General features: G+C 41.0%; 1 protein-coding gene across 1 annotated transcript; it reads left to right on the top strand.

Moving 5' to 3' along the window:
• The first annotated feature begins 1,189 nt into the window (after positions 1–1,189).
• CASP7 (caspase 7) lies at positions 1,190–22,780 on the top strand. The gene is made up of 6 exons (XM_081863096.1): positions 1,190–1,296; positions 15,913–16,058; positions 16,760–16,888; positions 17,680–17,855; positions 18,571–18,709; positions 20,605–22,780. The coding sequence occupies exons 1-6, from the start codon at positions 1,214–1,216 to the stop codon at positions 20,826–20,828; spliced, it is 897 nt and encodes a 298-aa protein (XP_081719222.1). The 5' UTR covers positions 1,190–1,213; the 3' UTR covers positions 20,829–22,780.
• The last annotated feature ends 137 nt before the right edge of the window (positions 22,781–22,917 follow it).

Genomic DNA, 22,917 nt, shown 5'->3' with positions numbered 1-22,917 from the left:
TCTGCCTGTAAACACAACCACAACAGCCCTGACCTGGTGGATTTCTGCTTGCTGAGGAAGCTGCCAATTGCTACAGAGGCCTGTTGACCTGTCACTGTATTTCTAGGCTGGGGGGGAGCTGACCTGATGGAAGGGAGCCTAGGAAGCTGTTGTCAATTGAGTCAGTATTGCCAGCGCTGACTCTCCAGGATTTCAGACGGGTTTCTCCCAGTCCTACCTAGAGATGCTGGGGGTTGAATTTGGGACTTTCTGCCTGTGAAGCAGGTGCTCTGTCACAGAGCCTTAAAAGATCTTAAAAGGCTGTCTGTGTCTGAGGATTAGCTATAGTGCCACCAAACTCTCCTTTCTACCCTTTTCAATTCTAATTATTTTTGCAGCTCCTTCGGTATCCTGTTTGCAAGGTCACACACTTAAATTCTACTGCTGTACTCATATCACTCGTCACTTTCGTAAATTTAAAATTAAAGAACGTTAAGCAGATTCGTGGGTGATCCTGACCTATGTTGTTTCCTCAGGATTGCATAATGCAGAATTGTTACCGCAAGATTGCATGATGCAGATTATTTTCACTATTCTGTGAAATGTAGCCAGATACTGGGGTTTCTCCCTGCCCAGTTTGCATCCTACAATTTGCCTAGTATAGATAATGACCACCTTATGGAGCCTAGTGAGTGATTCCATTTTGTTCAGAGGACCTACAATATAAAATTTATGTACAGTCTAACCTCTCATCAGGAATAAAGAAGTTGCCTTTCTTTATTCCTGAAAGGAGTTATATTACATCAGAAAAGAGTTTCAGATGTAACCCAGGGGCCCCAAAGCAAGTGTGAATAGGAGTGCAGCCTTAAAGGTTCTGAGCACAGTCTATCTCTCTTGTACACAGATCTGTGTACATGTGGGATTTCCTTGCCAACGGCACACCTCTATGTGTAGATGAGTACACAAGGAAGGGAGGTGGTAAGTACTCAAGATGTCTATGGATATTTAGTTTTGAAAAGCATCTCTTGTAATTTGAACATCAAAAGCTAAAACTCTAAAATTCTAAAAAAAAATCCTGAATTTTGAAAGAATTTTTTTATTGGATCTGAGAACACAGTTTTTCTGTAATTCTGAAATGAGCAAAAAAAAATGCATTTTTAAAAGTTAAAAGTATTTTAATAGCATTCTTGTCATTTGTTTCTTTAAATAGTCGGCAGATCCTTTGCCAACAAAGATGCAGGGCGATGATGAAAGAGACCATGGTGATGTTCCAGATGCAAAGCCAGATAGAAGACAGCGATCTTCACTCTTTTCAAAGTAAGGCACATGTTTGTTAGCTTGTCCAAAAGAAATTTATCTTGACTTTATTCTGGATCCACTGATAGAATTCTAATGGGAAAATATCACTGGTTGTGCAACAAGTTTCTGCCCGTGCAGCTGTTGTGTTTGGTTCCTCTGCTGTGCAGCCTTCAAACTCAGCCGTCCAATAGCACAAAAGGAAGAGAGCATTGCATACAGACCTATAAAGGCACTAAATACTAGAAATGAACATTACACCTGTTCCACATGGGGGGGGGATCTTAAAATTTAAACTTTTCCTTTTAAATTGAATTCTGAATATTAAATTCCAAGAATAGCTGTTAATTATATTTTATGTTTATAACCATTGTCAGTCCCAAGTGGATGTTTACTTCAGTTAAATTATTCACAGTATTCATTCATGAGTTAATATAAGCTTGTTTGTTAAGGGTGGAGAAACAACACAAGAAGATTGGGTGGGGCACTCTACCTGACTTCCACTGGTCATGTTTGCTAAGATTTGGCCAACTGGACATGATTGGCTTCTGTTTTTAAAAGAGCAAATATTGGGAACCTGTAGTGCAGCCTATTTTAATTGCATGTGTGTATGTTTAATTTCTGTTATCAAGTGGCAGCAGGTTTGTGTATTTTGTGTGTGTCTGCCTTTAGGGATTCTCAAAATCATGGTAAAACATTTTTTTATCTGTAAGAGGTTAAATTAAATTCTAGAATGTGGATTACTCAGCTCTAGTGGATAGAAAAGTATAATGATTGTTAACAATGAATAACGTTTTAGGTTTCAAAAGAAGGTGAACCTAGTACAGTAGTGTGTTCTTTCTCATTCACTTTCTATTGACTTCTGATCATGCTGCATCTGTAAGAGGCAGGTGAGTAAGAACCTGTTTAAAACCTGGTTAGAGAGCTAGAGAGACAGATTATGATGCATTTCCCTGGCTCTGGCCTCTCCCACGTGGGAATATCTCAAGAAAGAAACCAGTGAAATAAAGTTGACTGCCACACATTTGTATCCAGTCCAAACTGTGAGTCTGGGCCTTGCCTTAAATACTTAATACGCCAGTGCCTTCCAAACTCCTCCCCACCCCTCATAGACCGCTTGTACATTGCTCAGGGTCTTAGGAGACCACTTATTTTTCTGCCTATTATAGTAATTGTAATGCACTAGTCTGTTGTTGTTGTTGTTTAGTCGTGTCCGACTCTTCGTGACCCCATGGACCAGAGCACGCCAGGCACTCCTGTCTTCCACTGCCTCCCGCAGTTTGGTCAGGCTCATGTTTGTAGCTTCGAGAACACTGTCCAACCATCTCATCCTCTGTCGTCCCCTTCTCCTTGTGCCCTCCATCTTTCCCAACATCAGGGTCTTTTCCAGGGAGTCTTCTCTTCTCATGAGGTGGCCAAAGTATTGGAGCCTCAGCTTCACAATCTGTCCTTCCAGTGAGCACTCAGGGCTGATTTCCTTAAGAATGGATAGGTTTGATCTTCTTGCAGTCCATGGGACTCTCAAGAGTCTCCTCCAGCACCATAATTCAAAAGCATCAATTCTTCAGCGATCAGCCTTCTTGATGGTCCAGCTCTCACTTCCATACATCACTACTGGGAAAACCATGGCTTTAACTACCGGTATATGGACCTTTGTTGGCAAGGTGATGTCTCTGCTTTTTAAGATGCTGTCTAGGTTTGCCATCGCCTTTCTCCCAAGGAACAGGCGTCTTTTAATTTCGTGACTGCTGTCACCATCTGCAGTGATCATGGAGCCCAAGAAAGTAAAATCTCTCACTGCCTCCATTTCTTCCCCTTCTATTTGTCGGGAGGTGATGGGACCAGTGGCCATGATCTTCGTTTTTTTGATGTTGAGCTTCAGACCATATTTTGCGCTCTCCTCTTTCATCCTCATTAAAAGGTTCTTTAATTCCTCCTCACTTTCTGCCATCAAGGTTGTGTCATCTGCATATCTGAGGTTGTTGATATTTCTTCCGGCGATCTTAATTCTGGCTTGGGATTCATCCAGCCCAGCCTTTCGCATGATGAATTCTGCATATAAGTTAAATAACCAGGGAGACAATATACAGCCTTGCCGTACTCCTTTCCCAATTTTGAACCAATCAGTTGTTCCATATCCAGTTCTAACTGTAGCTTCTTGTCCCACATAGAGATTTCTCAGGAGACAGATGAGGTGATCAGGCACTCCCATTTCTTTAAGAACTTGCCATAGTTTGCTGTGGTCGACACAGTCAAAGGCTTTTGCATAGTCAATGAAGCAGAAGTAGATGTCTTTCTGGAACTCTCTAGCTTTCTCCATAATCCAGCGCATGTTTGCAATTTGGTCTCTGGTTCCTCTGCCCCTTCGAAATCCAGCTTGCACTTCTGGGAGTTCTCGGTCCACATACTGCTTAAGCCTGCCTTGTAGAATTTTAAGCATAACCTTGCTAGCGTGTGAAATGAGTGCAATTGTGCGGTAGTTGGAGCATTCTTTGGCACTGCCCTTCTTTGGAATTGGGATGTAGACTGATCTTCTCCAATCCTCTGGCCACTGCTGAGTTTTCCAAATTTGCTGGCATATTGAGTGTAGCACCTTGACAGCATCATCATTTAAAATTTTAAATAGTTCAGCTGGAATATCATCACTTCCACTGCCTTGTTATTTGCAGTGCTTTCTAAGGCCCATTTGACTTCACTCTCCAGGAACACTACCTGGGGTGTACGAGACATCCACTTCTTTCTGGTATAATTCCTCTGTGTATTCTTGTCACCTCTTCATGATGTCTTCTGCTTCTGTTAGGTCCTTTCCACTTTTGTCTTTTATTATGGTAATCTTTGTACAAAATGTTCCTTTCAAATCTCCAATTTTCTTGACCAGATCTCTGGTTTTTCCCATTCTATTGTTTTCCTCTATTTCTTTGCATTGCTCGTTTAAGAAGGCCTTCTTGTCTCTCCTTGCTATTTTTTGGAAATCTGCATTCAATTTCCTGTATCTTTCACTATCTCCACTATGCTCTAGTCTAGATACAGTTTATGTTCAATTGTATTTTCGTTTCTGCCTTTATTTCTTACAGATTGTATTTTATTGTGGTACAATTTGAATTCCATTAAATTCAAATTGTAATTAAATGAAAAACGATACGAGAAATAAAAGAAGCAATAAATATACAATTAAAATCTTATGAATACTTAATGCGGTGGATGTGCTGTCTCTGGTCTTTGAGTACAAAACCACAGAGAGCACTGCAGACACTTGAGCAAAGCTCCCAGATCACAATTTTTGGGAATCCTCATCGTAGTTTGCTCCCCCTTCTCCCTCCCTCTCTCTCTCTCTCTCTCTCTCTCACACACACACACACACACACACTTTTATTTGGACACCAGAGCTCACATTTCTTTTTATAGTGCAGGAGTGGGGAGTGTGTGGCCCTACAGTTCAAATCTGGACCAGCCTAGGCCTGATGGGTGGTTGTATCCAACATCTAGAGGGTACTGGGCTCTCTGTCTTTGGTTTAGTTTTAAGGCAAAATTGTTGTATTTTGAGAGAAGTCGTCTACTGATTGGATTGGATTTTTAAACAAACCTGTATATCTTCTTCCCACTAGATGGCAGATGAATATAACTTATTGCTTGTTAGATGTCATAAGATCTTTGAGATCTGTTTTTACTTGTCGCAGCTTAAAAGTTAATGCTTATTGTATTACATTACTGTAAATGTCACTGAAAGTACAATGAGAAAACAGAAGGTGAGGAAGATTTGGCAGCGGGGGGAATCTTTTGACATTAATTTCCTTCTGTTGGATTCCATTATCTTTCTTTCATTTAGATTAAATCAGACTAATGGTTCTGCTACATAGTTCTGTGGGCCAATCAACATAGTGCTCTCAGCATAATTCAATGAGGGTTGATAAAATGTGCAGTGAGGCACATTTAGCATGTCAGAAGCAGTCCACTTCTAGAGCATTTGTTACCTGATGGTGTGTATGGGGCCAAATTATTGGTACACAGTGAAACCATTCTGCGACCACATTGCCACAAGATTAATTGCAGCGGGAGTGAGGCAACTCATATTTCATCACAAGCATAGGTGAATCTACAAGTATACACACTCCAAATAAGAAATTGTCTTTTAGATTACATCCAGTATTGCGATTTGTGTTGGTGATTCGTTGACATTCCAAGCACAGCCTTTCTAAGTACATTTCAACTAACTTAAAGGCATCAGGACTTTGACTTCAATGTTAGTTGGATCCACAGCATGTACACCCAATTAGGGATCTTACATATGCACTTTTTTTCTACCATGCCTACACCATGCACATGGCATGTACACACACCTGTGTGACAAGTTGTCTTTTCCACTGTTTTTCATCTGGGGCAGGGAGTAAAAAAGAGTCAGAATTCTTACAAACTCGGTATGTAAGTGCGCCTGCATGTTTATTTTATTGTTTGCATTTATATCCCACCTTTCCTTTAAGGAGATCACATGGCTCTCCCCTTCCCCATTTTTATCCTCACAACAACCCTGTGAGGTAGGTTAGACAGAACTAATGACTGGCCCAATTCATCCATTGAGTTGCATGGCTGAGAAGATTTGAAACTTGGTCTCCTAGGTAAGAATTCACCTCTACACCACCTTGTTTGCTACCCAGGTGAGGAACAACCACCTTTTGAATGAACCACAGAATCCAGGAAACTGTTTCCAAGTCCAGCATCCAGATTTAAGGACCCAGCTTTATTATAGCTTTGCAATAGGACAAAGCTCACTCAACTCATTGTGCCAGTTGAGAAGGTCTGCCCCAAGGCACTTCAGAACCAAAGCTCAAACACAGCAAATGAAGTCATAAAACATATTCACATACATCAGGAAAGGTTACAGGTCATGAGAAGTAAAGCACGCATGGCTCCGTACAGGCATCTTCAGCCCCACATCACCTTGGAGTGGCCCCGATGTTCCCAGGCCATTTGACCATTTTAGGCCTCGGATGTCCAGCGTTACCCTGGCAACCTAGTCTTCAATGAGGGAAGAGCATCATAAAATCCTCTTCCTGAGTCTCAGATAGCTTCAAGGATAGTCTATTTACACTCTGGTGCTAAAACATCCCACCATTTGTACAACTTGCACACAGAAAGCAAGCCTAATACATTCTAAAAGGTTAAATGAAACATTATTAAAATAATAAAAATAAAATATACACCTGGGGTCTCTAATTCATACATCACAGGTCATAATCCGACACTAACCATTTTACCACACTGGTTCTCACTAACTGGGCAAATGAGAATGCAAATAACATCCATGTTGAACTTTATGAAATGCTTCTGATGTGGGTGTGCATGGCATGCACAAAAATCCTAGTTTGGTGAGTGCCTGAATGCATTTCTTTTAAGCAATTTAGATACAACACATTAATATTCGGCATATTTCTGAACTTGCCATATTCTGATCCACACTAATAGTTTGGGGGTTGCTCTTGAATTGTTACCCAAAACTGTCGTCATCCAAGTTCTACTTTTTCGGGTCATTTCTCTTTTCGAAAGCTTGATCCGCTGCGTGACTTCAGTATTTTGCTGAAGAAAAGGAGCCTGGAAGACCTTGTTCCAGAGGCCTTGCATTCTTCTTTAATGGTGCTTGCACATAGCTTAATAACTACTTACATTGACAACTTCTGAGATGTAACGGAAAGGGGAGGGTTTCGTGCCAGCCTATTTCTGTTACCTGTCTTGTCTTCCACCACCCCCTCTCTTGGTTGTTAATTTCCACCAACTTTTGATGGCTGACAGGTTCCTGTCATCTCTTAGAGAAGCAAAACATGCATAGCAAAACTTATTGGGGGAGAATTAATTAAGTTTGCACTCATTTGTCCTCTCCTGATCTAGGCATGTTCTGCACTGTGTGCTGCTGTGTCCTTTAAAATCTGACTTCTGTGAAATTAACCTTCATTGCCAAAGAGAAGAACATTGCTTTGTTGCACAGGGGAACAACTCACAGCCTGTATGTAGCCAGGTACAGGTTACTGATCCCCTTGTTGCTGAATTCATGCTGTACTCCCTGCAATCTATCAAGGACGTGGGGAGGTACACTGTGAGATTACTGTACCTCCTCAATGCCCAGCTGAACTATGCTAAGAAGCTCAGACTATCACTTAGGCACCATAAGCTTTTAGGAATCGCTAATGTAAACATTTGACTGGTAACAAACAAAAGCAATAATTTCATGCACACATAGATGGTTTAATTAGCCAAAGGCCTGTCAGAAGAGGGATGTTTTTGCCTGGTGACTAAATATATTGTTACACCAGCCCAATCTCCAAGCAGTATGAGATCCCAGGGGCCCAGGTGCTTAACCAGGGTTCATGCCTCCTATTGGAAATAAAGCACAGTGGAGACTGTGGTAACTTTATGGTATATGGTTTATTTACACATATCTACAACCTGAGCCTACGATGGAGAGGTTCCCAGCATTACACTCCAAGAGGGTCTCTCACTCCTCCCACAGGATCCAAAACAGAAATCAACCATGTTCTCTTTCTCCTTTTACGGTCTGTCCCAGTTTTTTTCGCTAGTGTATCACTGCCAACTGCAATCCTAAAAAAACTAACACTGGCTTATTTGTCTTACTTACTAAAACCAGGGCCCAGGGTGGGGCTTAACCTGTTAGGCCAGGCATGGCCAAACTTGGCCCTCCAGCTGTTTTGGGACTACAATTCCCATCATCCCTGACCACTGGTCCTGTTAGCTAGGGATGGTGGGAGTTGTAGTCCCAAAACAGCTGGAGGGACAAGTTTGACCATGCCTGCGTTAGGCTGTCTGGCACTGAATCTCCCAGTGGCCCATCTGACTCAGCCATCATCACATGACTACCTCATGAGGAAACTGTCCTGTGTTATTTCCAGCCTTTGCCAGATCCAACAATTGAGGGGTTAGATTAAATTCTTTATTGAATTCAGAACAATCTGTAAGGAGGCTGGTGGCCCATTCTTGCGTTGCTGCACTCCAGACATGAAAAGAAGAGCCTCAGACTGCAGGGTCTGGGTTTGCTTTCGAATGTTTGTTCAGATACGTGTAATTTCATTTCTTTTAGGGAAATGGAAATAGAGCGGTTGGCATCAGATTGATGTTGGATAATTATATCATAGAGTTTGACAGTTTGTTCTCAAAGGGTAGAGAAAGTAAAGTGCAAACCTATTTAATCTGTCCGGTTGAACCGTAAGCAACAAATTTATTTGTGAGGATGTCAGGGCTGCAATATCAGAAGGAAAACATTGTGCATATAACTCTTTTGGTCTAAATTAATTAGGCAGGATCCCAACATCAGTCATGTAGAATTTCATATACTAGTAAATATAGGGTATTAAATAGACTGAAATGCTTGTTTTTCTACAAAGAAGTTTAAGAATTTTCAGGAACACTACTTTGATACAGTGTGAGGTTGTATATCAGAGTTAGCTGATGGTTTCAAAGGACAGCAACCTTATGCTTTCTGCACACAGAACCACATGTGTCTATCTCTTAAGCATAAAAAAAAATTCTGTGCATTATTATTACAGCAGAGCAGTGATAGAATCACAGTGGTGCAAGCACATGCTTTCTGCCTGTCAGCAGGAGCGGAAGAGACCTGCATGACCTCGGCTTGCATATTAGGCCATAGTTATGGAGGTTTCAATAGCCCTATAGAAAAGTCCAGCGTGACCCATTGCTGACACAGACAAATCTTTGGGTCTGTGAACACACCCGTAGGCTGCTTCAGTCACTAATGTAGTGTAAGCATGGTGGGATGCTGGCATTAATAGAGAACATTAAACCTATTCATCATCGCAAGGTGGACGTATTTTTCAGATGCAGAGTGGTGTCCCACTTGATGAAGAACCAAGGTACTGTACATTCTTTGTGTCACCCTTTCACTTTCTGTAGGAGGGGGAGAACAGACTTTAGATAATTTAGCATCCTGAACTCAGAAAATGAGCATTTTTATGTTCCTGATTGGCAATCCACAGACTGGGTGCACATTTGTTTGGTGAATTAAAACAGGTCAGTAAGGCATTGAAATGGAGAAGTATTTGCTCCCTTGAAAGCAACAGTAGTCTATTGGTACCTTCTCACATTATGGGATGGTAGCCAGTGTGGCACAGCTCCTTCTCGTGCCCAGGTAACGTGAGAAGCTCCATGCCAGGTGGGGGGAATCCACTCTGCAACTCCTCCCCACATCACTGTTGGCCCAACTTCCAGGACAAGTGAGGCCAAGTGCCATGTTACCCTTAGTGGCTGTGTGCAGAGATAGCATGATGGCATGAGACAAGCAAGAGACTAAAAAGCTGTGCCAGGTAATAGCAGTCTTCAGTTCTGACAACAAACACAAGAGGAGCTACATGAGTGGTATGAAATTTTAAGCTGAAGCAAATTTGGTTTGAGAAAATAATGGTAACAGTAAAAGTATGAATGGGTGTGTTTGTGCGTGCAAAAGATGTTATATAAATTGCCAGTGATCTGAGGATGGCAGGAATACATTCAGCTGGAAGGCTGGGTTAGATCATCCCAATTATTATTGGTGATCTTAAATTAGGTACAGGGGTCGAAACGTTTGGTCCTGCCTCATTTACAAAGATAACCAAGCCATGTGGTGAGGGTGGTGCTAGATTCTGTTGTTTCCCCCTCACCCATACTAGCCAGAGGCTGTAACAAAGTTGTGACATTTGTAGAACAGAACTTCACTCCCTCTCCTTTTCCCCCTTTCTTGCTCCCTCATTTGCCAGATTTGTTAGATGAGGAGATCTGGCCTAAGGAGTTAGGGCAGCTTTTCAAATAGTTTCTAAAAATTAGACACATTTCAGTTTGCGTGTTTAAACTCTACTCAAGGGACTTACTGGGTATTGCACCCAAGACTTGATTAATAGTATCTGGTACTGGAATAAAAGAATACAGAGCATGCATAGAATAAGATGGCCTATTTTGTCTAAAGGGACTATGATGCTGTTATCTAAACTTGATTATTTGCGAAAGAAAGAGCATTTTGAGGTATAATTAACTTTTACGTAGTCAGTGGTCCCAGTGAATTCACTTTCCATGGCCCTCTGTCTCAGACCTACATGGGGGTTGTAGCTAATGTGTATAAATAACTTGGCATCTGCATGTCTCCTCTCCACAGGCATTTGAGAATTACAATATTATGCTTATTGCTTTATTTTACTTTACCTGAAATTGTCAGTGCGATCTTATATATGCTTACTCAGAACAAGGCCTCACTCGAGTTCACTGGGGCTTATTCCCAGGAATGTTTTTCTTTCTGCAGCAACTGAATCTGCAGCCATCTGATGATCTCCCCCCTTCCCCCTCGCCATGCAACAACTTCATTCCAGCCTTTTTCAGAGTTCTCACACTGAAAACTATGTAGCAGCCATTAAGGTCTTTTATAGCTCAATATTTTTTCTACGTCATCTTTTTTTCATCAATGGTATTTCTTTAACAACTATTAATCTGCTTGCATTTCAGTTTTGTTTTGTTTTGTTTACATACAGAAAAACGTACAGCGTATTAGGTTACTTGTTAGATGCAGCCAGGAAATAAATATTATGTAAAGATTGAAACACAAAAACATGAATGAGGGAACAGCAGTTAAAAGTGCACCATTTTTCATAGCACAATGACCTACCACAATTGATTAATGAAAATGGCAGTTCTGGAACATTTACCAAGTTGTTCGCCACTTCATAATCAGTCAGTATTGTTCAGCTGCTGGTGTAAGCTGAAGGCTGGGGGGTTTTTTGGGTTCACATCAAAGGAGCCTATTTAAACATCTCACTGCTTGCCAACCATTTCTTGCTCTATAGAAAGCTAAATCGCTTCAGCAGTAAGATACTGGAATGTATGTGTGCTAGACTTTTGGTGTGTGGTTTTTGGAGGGGGGGGGTGTTTACTGTGCAGGAGAGCTTTGAAAAGCACAGGAGGTCTCCCATAAGGTCTAACATGGTAGGACGATCTCCAGCTCATACCCTGTGGGTGGGTCCTAAAAACTATTGGTTGTTACCATCGCTCATAAGACAGACCACTTCACGGGAAGGGTTAGATGCCCCTCCTAACTAGTCAAATTCTCTGGGTAATCCTATGCATATTTATTTGGAAGCAGGCCCCACTGTTGCAATGTGACTCAAAAATAAGTGTACATAGGATTGCAGCCTGAGTTGCTTGCTGGTGGGTGCAGGTGTGGCCGTAGGTATACTATTTCAGTCTTTGTGTTTACACTTCCGTCTTAACAAAAATCTGACTATTTGCATCAAAGCTTCCAGTAATTGAGCAGTCTGACATAGGAATTTGAAGGCCTCAAATTTCACATAAATGTAAATTCATACTGTTACAGTTATGCACAACGTCCTATCCAGACAACCCAAAACTATATCTAAAAAATGATTAACAGAAAAGGCTTTTTTTCAATCTCTTGATTAGAAATGTTAACTTTGTAAGTGTTCATTTTGATTAACTGTAACTCATGTACAGATGTATTTTATTTAAACATAGCACTGGGGGAAAATAAAAAGGTAAACTTATCTTCCCTTGAAACAAAATAAGAAGTTTACAGTCCTGCACATAACCAATTGCGCATTGTGTCAAAGAAAATGTCATGTGAAAACATTAAAGTGTGATTAGTTTATGGGAATGTGTTGTTACAAGATGTTGCTTTGGTCAAGTTTAAGAAGCAAACTGTTCATAGTAATCAATGATACAAGTTGTGTTTTGTTGTAAATTTTTACATTTCTGTAAGCAGAAACTTAAGTCTGAGACTAGATTGATTTTTCACTAAAAATGTATTGCATTGCTGTCTCTGCCTGAAGAACTTGTGCTGGGCACAAATCAAAGAGTAATATAAACCAGTGACCTGCTTTTATTATTCTCGAACAAACTAATTTATCATGATTTGCTGTGGCATGCAAATAAGGGAAATTCCAAAACCTGGTTTGTTCCCAACTACAAATTTGCTTCCTTCTTGTTCTGCCACTCCTTGGACAAGTACCAACTGTTTCTCACAGTTGTCCATCTAGATTACAGTGTTGTGGGTCTAAACCTGAATCACATAGGGGCTCTCCAGCATTATCATAATAGCTTCCCCAGATCAAGAATACAAATATGAGGAAGATTGGCCAAATAACAACTGCAGCCCTAGAGTTCATTATGATAGTATAAAGGCAGAGTGGGAAACAAAATAAGTATACTTTAGGCCTATACACCTTACTTGCATGCAACAAGTTTAATGTGTTGAGGAGCTCTCTATGCAGAGGGGTTCCATGTGATCCGCACATGTGTAAAATCAGGTTGCCCTGGTCACATGGCACCCTGAGTTGTGAACAGTTGTTCACATGCAGATAACTCCATTTCAAACACCCACACTCAACATGCAGGTGCCAGAGGCAAGGCTGGTGTGGGGGCACAGGGTCAGGGATGAGGCCAACAGGGCAGACCCTCCCTGCTTCACCACATGAGTGAATGCGTGAATAGGCAGAATGGTAGATTACCAATTGTTTTCCTGAGACCTCAGGTTCCTCGGCCAGCTTAATCAGGGGCTCCCCTTTGAGATCAGCCATAGCCTACAAGCATGGAAAAACAGCTTTCCTATCCCTAACAATCTTCCCTTAGTGTACAGGGCTGAGGATTAAACCTGTTCTAAAGCAGACTCTGTTTTCCTGGGTTAATGACAAGGCTCTACTGGCTGCGCTTGGTGCCCCATGTGAAATCTCAAGCCCAGGCCACAGATGTGAAGGACAAGGAGAGAAGAGACCTCAAAGGTGCACTGAAATTATCTAGCAAAGGCAGAGGCCTGTTTTCTTGTATTTATTCCAGGTCTTAAAAATCCAGAGGCTTACTTCCACCTGTAATCTACAGGAGCCCAATATCTCACACCATTATTCTTTGCAGCACACTTACTCTTCATAAGTACACATAGTTTCTTAACTTGCTGGTCTAGGATAGCAGACCCGGTTCTTCATAGTTCAGGCTCAGCCCTAGAGCTCTGCCCTACAATCCTTTGCAACATAAATAGGCATGCTAGGGAGACAAATTTGATAGGGAATGCTTTTCTTAAACATAGAAAGTTGGAAAGAACTATCCTAGAGAAAGAAGCTTTCTGTACACAAACCCAAAGCATGGCAGTTGTGGCAGAATCCTTTTCACAAGAGGTTAGCATCTACAGCCCGTTGTGCTGCTTCAACAGGGACAACCCTACAATTGGGCAAAGTGTCTCAGATGCTGGAGATCAGCAGTCCCCAGCCCCTCAGCCATTCCCCTTTGTTGTCATCCTCCCCCAATTGGCCTGCTTTCTCAGGTGTAGTAGAGGACACTATGCTGTTAACCATGTTGCCTCAGTCAGCAAAATGCCTTGGTCTGGCCTTATGCTTCAGAAGGCTCTGCGCTTCCAACTCTCCTAAGAATGATTGGTTCAACAAATAGGATCAACTGATCACCTCATCAGGTTCAAAGCTGTTTTCCACCTGGCGATTTGAGCTCTGAGTGCCCAGAGGAATGATGGACTTTGAGAAGGACTTTAGAAACGCTTCCATTTTTTATTTCCCTGTCATCCAAATCTGAGAAATGGTGGTTATGCTTAACTGTGGTTTGTTGAAACAAGCGAACTGCTTACCATAGTTCAGTAACCTGACTTGTTTCAGCAAGCCCTAGTTAAGATGCGCTGTAGTTCAGGGCTTGGATAATGCTAAACCATGGTCAGTCTGAAATAGGAGTACAGTAGAAGCTTTTCATCTTTTCCACCCAGCCACTCCAAAGGAGAAGTGGCAGATGCAAGCCAAAGGCTTGCTATGGCTCATACTTGTAATTTTAAAACATAATTTGGTGTGTGAATCAGGCCACTGTTTCTTGATGTGTTTATGTAACTCAGCTTTTAAAAAATAAAGGCAAGTGCTTCCTTTTCTTAGAGTTCTTTATGACAGGAAGGATATAACACCACAGTTTCATTACAGTCATTTTTGCCCCCACACATGAATTTGGTGTGTAGGTTATTTGTGGGTTTTATCATCTAACCCTCCCTCCTCCGAAAAGTTAATAGATTTCAAGCAGCAGCAGCAGCAGCAGCAGCAACAACAACAACAACAACAACAAAATAATCATAGTTCAGGTTCTGTAGAAGGCTTTGTGCTTTATTGCCACAAATAGCCAATTGCGTGAGGGAATGAGATGTAAAAGAGAGGCTTGCACTTGGTAGCACACAAAAAATGTGGGAACTGTCTTAAGGATTTGGGGGGGGGGTATTTTTTATAAAATATCAGCTGAGGCCAGCAATGAGTAGGAATTCTATACACGCAAGAGGGAAAGACATTATCCCATTCTATTTGCTACCTAGGCCACAGTATTGGTAAGGAAATGGTTGCTGTGGCTTCACTCTTGTACCAATGTTCGTTGGGACTAGATTAATAGAAGCACTTTTTCTGTCTTAAAACTAATACTTTTTCTTGTGTGGTATTAGTAGGTCCACAGCAGGGTGGTTAACTTGTGCACACACACACACCCAAAAAGCTAGCCATTAAAAATATATATTATTGCTCACTCCTGTGGGTTTGCTTCTATGATGCCAAAATGTTTTAGGTGTCTCCCCAAAGACTTTCCCTACACTTGTATAACAACAACAGATTTAAAATAGTGTAGACCAGCTGTTGGAAAAAGCTTTTGGAGGGCAGGCTTGAAAACTGCAGTTTTCACCACATCCCCACTTTCATACTTTGGCCGCTTTGACATTTGGCCCCCAAAGGGTTGACCATGTGTCATTCCTATTCTTGGCCGAAGAAAGGTTAGCTACCCCTGCTGTACAGGTAGTCTTTGGTTGGTAATAGCATGCTGTGACCAAGAACTTGCAACCACTTAAAAGTTGGAATGTGTGTCTTAAATGCACAGCCTGGGAGCAGTTTACTTGTGTCCATTTAACTGCTTTGATCTGCAGAACTAGCCCTGTTACAAGTGCCACATTATACACGTTCCGCAGTTGTATTTTTTTAGTGTGTTTGAAACTCCCTGTCGATTGACATCAGGAAAGATACTGTCATTTACTTGGTCATTTAAGAATGTAAAATCAAGGCCCACCTCTCAATAAATTTGTTTTCTTGATTCCAAACAATGCTTATTATTTCTTGATTCCAAACAATGCTTATCCAAAAGAGAACTATTTTAAAGCAATATTCCAGTGGTATTTAACTCCACACAGAATTAGACAAATATTTGGCCAAAACATGCACGGCTGGAGATGCAATAGAATTAAGGCGAATTTAAGATACATCTTTTGGAGCTGTAAAAACAAACGTTTCTGGACAGAAGTGTTGAATAATATATTACTAAGTACAGACTATGATCTCCCAAGGAAACCTAAAATAACTCTTCTTTTGAGTTATTCTTCATCCTGCAGTCATTAATACTGATTTACAACTGATTACTGCTTCTAACAACCACAAAACAGTGTATTGCACAAAAATGGAAAAACAAACATCCCCCTACCATAACTGTTTGGTGAAGGAAAATTTGGCAAAATATCTTAATGATAAAGCTTACATACAAGAGAAACACAATACTTAATAATCAGTTAAGCATCAATGAAAATTTGAAATGCTTTTGTGTTCTGTCTATGAACATTTAGTTACATTTCCACAGAAAAAAGAATGGGCAGGAAATTCAGCCAGAGGCCTCTTTCCCTAGCCGAAACCGAATTGTTCCTCCAGAATTCCTGTATCGTATGGACTACAAGAAAATTGGAAAATGTGTTATTATAAACAACAAGAACTTCAAAGAAAGTACAAGTATGTTTTTCACATCATCTTAATATAATTCTGGGTGGTACTTCTGTTAGAGAGCAAGAGAGCTATACGCGAGAGCAGTGCTTTTCAAGACAATATGCTAATATCTAGGGACAACCTTCCCCCATATCAATCAGCCACATTTGATGGGAACAAGGGAGAGTGACTTTTCTATTTCTAGTTTCAAATTTTGAGACCCTGCTTTGCATGTTCCTTTTTGGCCTTCAGCCATAAAGTTAAAAGCTTTCTGTTAGAAAGGCTTTTGTGCTTTAAATTTCTGACATAACCACCTTGCCTATAGTGTTCTCTTATGAGGGGCTTTTTGCAGTTTTAAAGGGATATGCTGTTGATAATGTATTTTTTATTACTATTTCTTAGCATGCTGCTTTAGTGTTTACTTTGCCCGGGGGGCGGGGGTTGTATTTTGCTCTGATCAGCCTTGAGCTCTTGTAAAGGAAGAGTGGCCATACCCAGAAAATGACTGAGCCCACAAAATGTGCACCGTAAAATATTGTTAGTCTTTATGGTGCCACAAAACATTGCTGCAGCAGTCTCGACAGGGCCCCCTCTCTGGCCATTGCTTGGGTCTTTGTGAATATAACAAGCTGTTTCTGAATTTTCTCTGCCATTGGGCATTCACACAACCTATAATAATAAGTATGCCTCTGCACAGTCAGCATCAATCTTCTTGTGTTTCTTATCAGACATGGGTATACGAAATGGCACTGATAAAGATGCTGGTGACCTGCTAAAATGTTTTCGAAGCATTGGATTTGATGTTTCCATCCATAATGATCTCACCTGTGAAGCTATGGAGAATAAACTCAAGGAAGGTAACAATGACCACCCTGTTTAGATAGTTTGCTGGTTAACTTAAGAAGACCAGTTGTGTTCTTCCTTTGGTCATTTAAGAAGCTGACCTCTTAATACATAATTTGGGTAGTACTAAATCTACTGGGTTTTTGTCAGTGTAGCACTAAGGAGATTTGTTTCTGTTTCCTCAATGGAACCATCTCCCCGCATTCACTGTTCTGGGGCTTCTAACCATCTGGAGAAGAGTTGGAGGGTGGAGTTCCATTGCACTAGCAGGCATCATTCAACTGGCTTCCTCTAGCACAACAATTTTGTTGAATACAGTGGTACCTTGGTTGTCGAACTTAATCTGTCCGACTCCCGAAACAGTTTGAAAACCAAGGCACAGCTTCCAATTGGCTGCAGGAGCTTCCGGCACTCAATCAGAAGCCACGGAAGCTGTGTCGGACGTTCGGCTTCCAAAGAGCTTTCGCAAACCAGAACACTCATCTCCAGGAGCCGATTTGTTCAGGAGCCAAGCCGTTCAACAACTAAGGTACCACTGTACAAGCGGTTCCTAGTGATCAGTTCAGGCTTAGTCATGCTTAGAAATGAGCCATTGGAAACAGTGGGACTAATTTAAGTTCCATTGATTTCAAAGGGTCTCTTTTAAGCATGACAAAGATCCAACCCAGTGGGAGTTATTTCTGAGTAAACACAAATAGGATTGATGTTAGCCCTTCTTTTAATTGTGCAGAAAAAAGACTTGCCACGTATAGTTTTTGTTAAGTGGCATTTCCATTATGTAAGAGGAAATACGTTTGATTTGCAGTTGCCCTTGAGAGCCACAGTGATGTTGCTTGTTTTGCCTGCGTATTGTTAAGCCATGGAGATGAGGGGTTTATCTATGGCACAGATGGAGCTATGGCAATAAAGGAGTTGACAAGTCTTTTCAGAGGAGACAAGTGCCCAAGCCTCATTGGAAAACCTAAATTGTTTTTCATTCAGGTAAGGAGGTATTTGATGCAAGCAAGCATGTGCTGTTTTCCAAAGTTTAGCAGCAGGAAGCTAGAATCGGAAACAGTGGTCTAAAATGGTTGCAGGCAATGCCAAAGGTGAGGTAGATACGAGAGATACTTGGTCAGCTTTTCTTGAGAATGATTCTCAATAGTTGTCTTTTTTCCTGTTTTCTCAATTTGTGTCTCAAACACTACAACCCACTTTCATTTCCTTTTATTGACCTCTCCCTTCTTTTGTAGAAGATGTTACATTATTTGCCCTAGAGTAATTTATTTGTTGTTAAATTAATTATTAATTAAAAACTGATTGAGAAAAATTCTCATGTATTGAGTATTTTGAATAACTGCACAAACACAAAATGTCAGTTTAAGGCCAATATTAGGCACTTAATAAATAATGAATAGCGTGCTCACCAGCAATGGCATGGCATGGCCTATCTGTGTATTCATACAAAGGAAGTGCAGCTAATATATTTAAGCTGTAGCCCTAGGACGAATATGTTTTCCATAGAGTTGATGCTGCTGATCCTAGTATAGGTCATTAACGCACCATATTTCATTTGCAAGGTTCAAGTATATGTTCAGTTATAATGTGAATCTGTTTCAATTACAAAATTATCATAAAATTCCATAACTCCTTTAAATTGTATGTGATTTATGTGTACACTGAATTATTTTGCTCACTGTTTATATCATGGTTTCAGGCCTGTCGAGGTTCTGAATTTGATGAAGGGATTCAGACAGATGCAGGTTCACCAAATAACGATCTGGAAATGGATGCCAATCCAGGATGCAAGATTCCTGTAGAAGCAGATTTTTTGTATGCTTATTCCACCGTGCCAGGTATAAACGGGAAAAGTGACAAACTTGACATACAAATGAGTGAGAGTAAAACAAAGTGTCACATACTGGGGAAAATTTAAGCATTTGAACTTAAATAAGAATGGAATGGTATTTTCTTTACATTGAATAATGAACCAGTCTTGAAAGTTTGGAGCACAGCACTTTATATTTTCCCATATCAAGTTTGTTTCCTTCTGAAATGTATATAGGCTTTTCAGTGTTCTAGTTTGTGTGTATAATCAGGGGCAAACGAAGGCTAACCGACACCCAGGGCGGGGCAAACTACCGGCTGCGCACGCGTTGTGCCGCTACATATGACGCATGCATGGCATTGTTACGCAGGGCACATATGCAGCATCACTACATACAGCACATGCGTGCAACACTGTGCATGCGTTGTACGTAGCGGTTTGCCGCCAGTGCCACTTGAATGCCATATGGATGGTGGCGGGATTCTCTGTTCATGGCTGCAGCCGGGAACAGAGGATCCTCCACATGTGGCGACAACGGAGGGATCCCACCGCCGTCCATACGGCGCTCGAGCGGTGCCGGCAGCAAACCGCTATGTACAGCGCATGTGTGGCATCACTACGTACAGCCCATATGTGCAACACCGCACATGCGTTGTACATAGCAGCTTGCCGCTAGCGCCACTCGAACGCTGTACAGACGGTGGCGGCATCCTCTGCTCGCAGCTGCAGCCGCGAACGGAGGATCTTCCACATGTAGCTACAGTGGCGCGATGGCTGCTCACGCTGCTGCACCCGGGCTCACCCCCCCCCCCGACTTGGCACCCAGGGCACACACACCCTGCCCCCCTTGTGATGCCACTGTATATAATTAGTACAAACGGTCAAATGTGAGCAACAGGAAGAGCTCCTCTTGACATTCTGCTGCTAAGCCATGGATTGACTCAGCATGGCATGCAAACCCAGGCTCATGGTTTAGCTCTCTCTCTCAATATAAACCATGTGCTGTAAGCAAGGTTTATCCTATGGTTTATAGCTCATGGTTTGTCTGGGAGCTCCTGCCAACCTAGCAGTTTGAAAGCATGTCAAAGTCCCAAGTAGTCCAAGTAGATAAATAGGTACCACTCTGGCGGGAAGGTAAACGGCGTTTCCATGCGCTGCTCTGGTTCGCCAGAAGCAGCTTAGTCATGCTGGCCACATGACCCGGAAGCTGTACGCCGGCTCCCTCGGCCAGTAAAGTGAGATGAGGGTCACAACCGCAGAGTTGTCCGCGCCACAACCCCAGAGTTGTCCACGACTGGACCTAATGGTCAGGGGTACCTTTACCTTTACCTTGTCTGGAAGAGCTAAAGCGCAGTCCCTAAGCCAAACCATAACTTAGGGCAGCACAGCAGCAGAATGAGCAGAGGAGGACGAAAGCAGCTGCAGTCTCCTCTGTGGGATCGCACACATTTGTTGTACATGCTAAACTGTGGTGCCAACAATACCAATGTCCTCTTTTATTTTTAGTTATCTTTCTCTGTCTCAGCTAGCTGGAAAAGTCTTAACAATTCCATATTTTTAATAATTTGCTATTAAAATGGAAACTGATTTTAAAAAAAATAAAAAAATAGCTCTATTTAATGTGTATCATGATGATCCAGGATCATTTTAGTTGACACAGTCCAGCCCTATGCACTTTTGGAGAGTGTTGCATATGCATGGGTTTCCACAGCAAGCACTCACACTCCTGAAAAAGCAAAATGCTTTGCTTGCCTCTTCAGCAATGCAAATGATTGTGACAAAAACCTATAGACCCCAGTTGGTTCCCTCCTGCACTTGTACGTATATGGCTTGGATTATGACCCTATTTGTAATGTGCAGTAAATATCTCTTTCGCCCTTCATTATGGTAAGGAGGCTTTTTCCCCTTTGCTCTTACTTACAGGTTATTATTCTTGGCGGAATCCAGGGAACGGCTCCTGGTTTGTGCAATCTCTTTGTGAAGTTCTGACTAAGTATGCCAAAGAGCTGGAGATCCTGCAGATGCTCACCATGGTTAACTACAAAGTAGCAAGAAACTATGAATCGCAGTGTGATGACCCACGCTTCAATGGGAAGAAACAGATTCCTTGTGTGGTCTCCATGCTAACCAAAGAAGTTTACTTCTGAAATCTCATTTGTTTGGGCATATATCATCTGCTCATCATCCAAAGAAAGATTGAAATATACAATGGAGATCTTCTAATCAAAGCATTTCAAATCAAACCACACTGGATCCAGAGCTTCATCAAGATAATCTTTGAAATATGCAATATGACGATTACCTCAGTTGATAGTTAAAATCCTTTTCAACATGCCACCTTGACTGTTTATGTGTATTTTGGTAGATAATTCTGGTCTCTTGTTGTTTCTGACCACACTGAAAAAAAATATCTCTAATACCTCTCTTGTTTGACCACATCTGAAGTCGTGTGTGGGTTTTTTCTCATGGAAATTCCTCATAATTCCCCAGTATTAACTACTTAAAATGTGATGGCACTGTGCTATTGCACTGAAACATTTTTCTTAATTTCTCAAATATAAAAGGGAGGAATCACACAGGAATATGACCAAGGTGTACTGGAGTTTTCTGTGATTAAATGCTGGACTTGATATCATTGGTATTTTACATATCAGAGGACATATCCATTCATAGGTCTTGCTTGGTCTCAGTGTAGGTTTGAAATTATAAGCCATTTACTTTTCAAAATCACTCTGTTTAAGGCTGTTTCTATTTTCCTTACTTCTCCCTACATTGGAAAACTATCCTTATAAAACTTAGGAAATACTTGAAACGCTTCTGTTTATTCAATATGGAAATACCACTCCAGTTTTATCATGAGAACACTGAACAGTTAAGTGCAGCTTACGACATTTTCAGCGCAATAACAATTTGATAGCAAATATGTGCTGTGTAGTATATAGCTTTCAAACAGAAATAACAGTAATGCCTATACGTTGTCAGTCAGATCAAAGCACAATTATTCCACAAAGCAATAAGTAGAACTATAGCAAACTAAGTAAATTAAGAGTTTCTACTTCCTTGTAATGACTGACTGCTGCTCAGAAGCCACACAGTTCTTTACTTTAAATGCCTTAAGCTTGATTGTGTTGCCCTTTCTGCATGATTAGACATTACAGATTCGGTGCCTACATATTCACTTGAAGGCAAACCACCACCACCCCCCATCATTCTTGATCGTACACCATAAATTCACATTTTTCTCTCTGTCACTTTATAGTGCCAATTTCTTGATTCTAGATTTGTTTCCTTGTTTCTAGATTTACAAACAGTGTTGTACAATTGTTGAATTTCTTGTTATTATAACAAGTCCACAGTATACCCAACGCTATGGATGTACTGGCCAACTTTCATTTCTTTACCATAAAGGCTCTCTTTCTTGGCGTGTTCGGTGCTGTGGCTATTTGAAGTAAGTTTGAGCTATCAATCCTAGCTACTCATGGAAACTTGATTTTGTGTCAGTCAAGTCACCAGTACAAAGGCAATGTTTATGTAGTTTTCAAGTTTTAAAGCAAGATAGGAAAAGAGTCTGCTGAATTTTAACTGGGGATAGACCACATCTTACACAACATCAGGTAGGAAATATTTCCATCACTGCAAGAGGAGATCTCCACAGAATGCCAGTGACTTAAGAAATCCAGTGCACTATGGATTCTACAGTGAGACAAATTGCTTTTCTGGCATGATGCAAAACTATAGCAGTAGGATCTCAGTTAGTGACAGCTGCAGGAGTAGGCCTCACCATGAAGTGGGAAATATGCGATCCTATGAATTTATCCTGGCAAAGACCTGTATGTTTCTTGAGCAAGAGAGTAAACTAAATTTCAACACTGGAGCATCAATGGGAGTTTTGCCTTGCAAATGGTTGTGAAATAATCTCAGTTAATCATAACATTTTTTGCACTTAAAGAATTAATAAATTCTTTTGACATAACATGTCTGTCCAGGTATATTCAGACAGTGAAATAATAGTAAAAACTATAAACTAGTAGTTCAAGACATCGAAGCTAATCAGCTGTTTACATGTTGAAGTTAATAAAATGTTTACATATGATGGAAATGCATAACTCCTTTGTTCTTCAGGGAATCGTCATGGAAAATCTCAATTAAGAGATCAATATATATTTGATGCAAATATAGCCAATCTAAAAATATTTTAATGGTTATTTTAAAGCAGCATGGGATCATCTTTTTTCA

Source organism: Podarcis erhardii (genome assembly GCF_964252035.2).
Source record: "Podarcis erhardii genome assembly, chromosome: 5".
Lineage (NCBI taxonomy): Eukaryota > Metazoa > Chordata > Lepidosauria > Squamata > Lacertidae > Podarcis > Podarcis erhardii.
The sequence above is the reverse complement of the archived record's forward strand: the minus strand, read 5'-3'. Positions and strand labels throughout refer to the sequence as shown.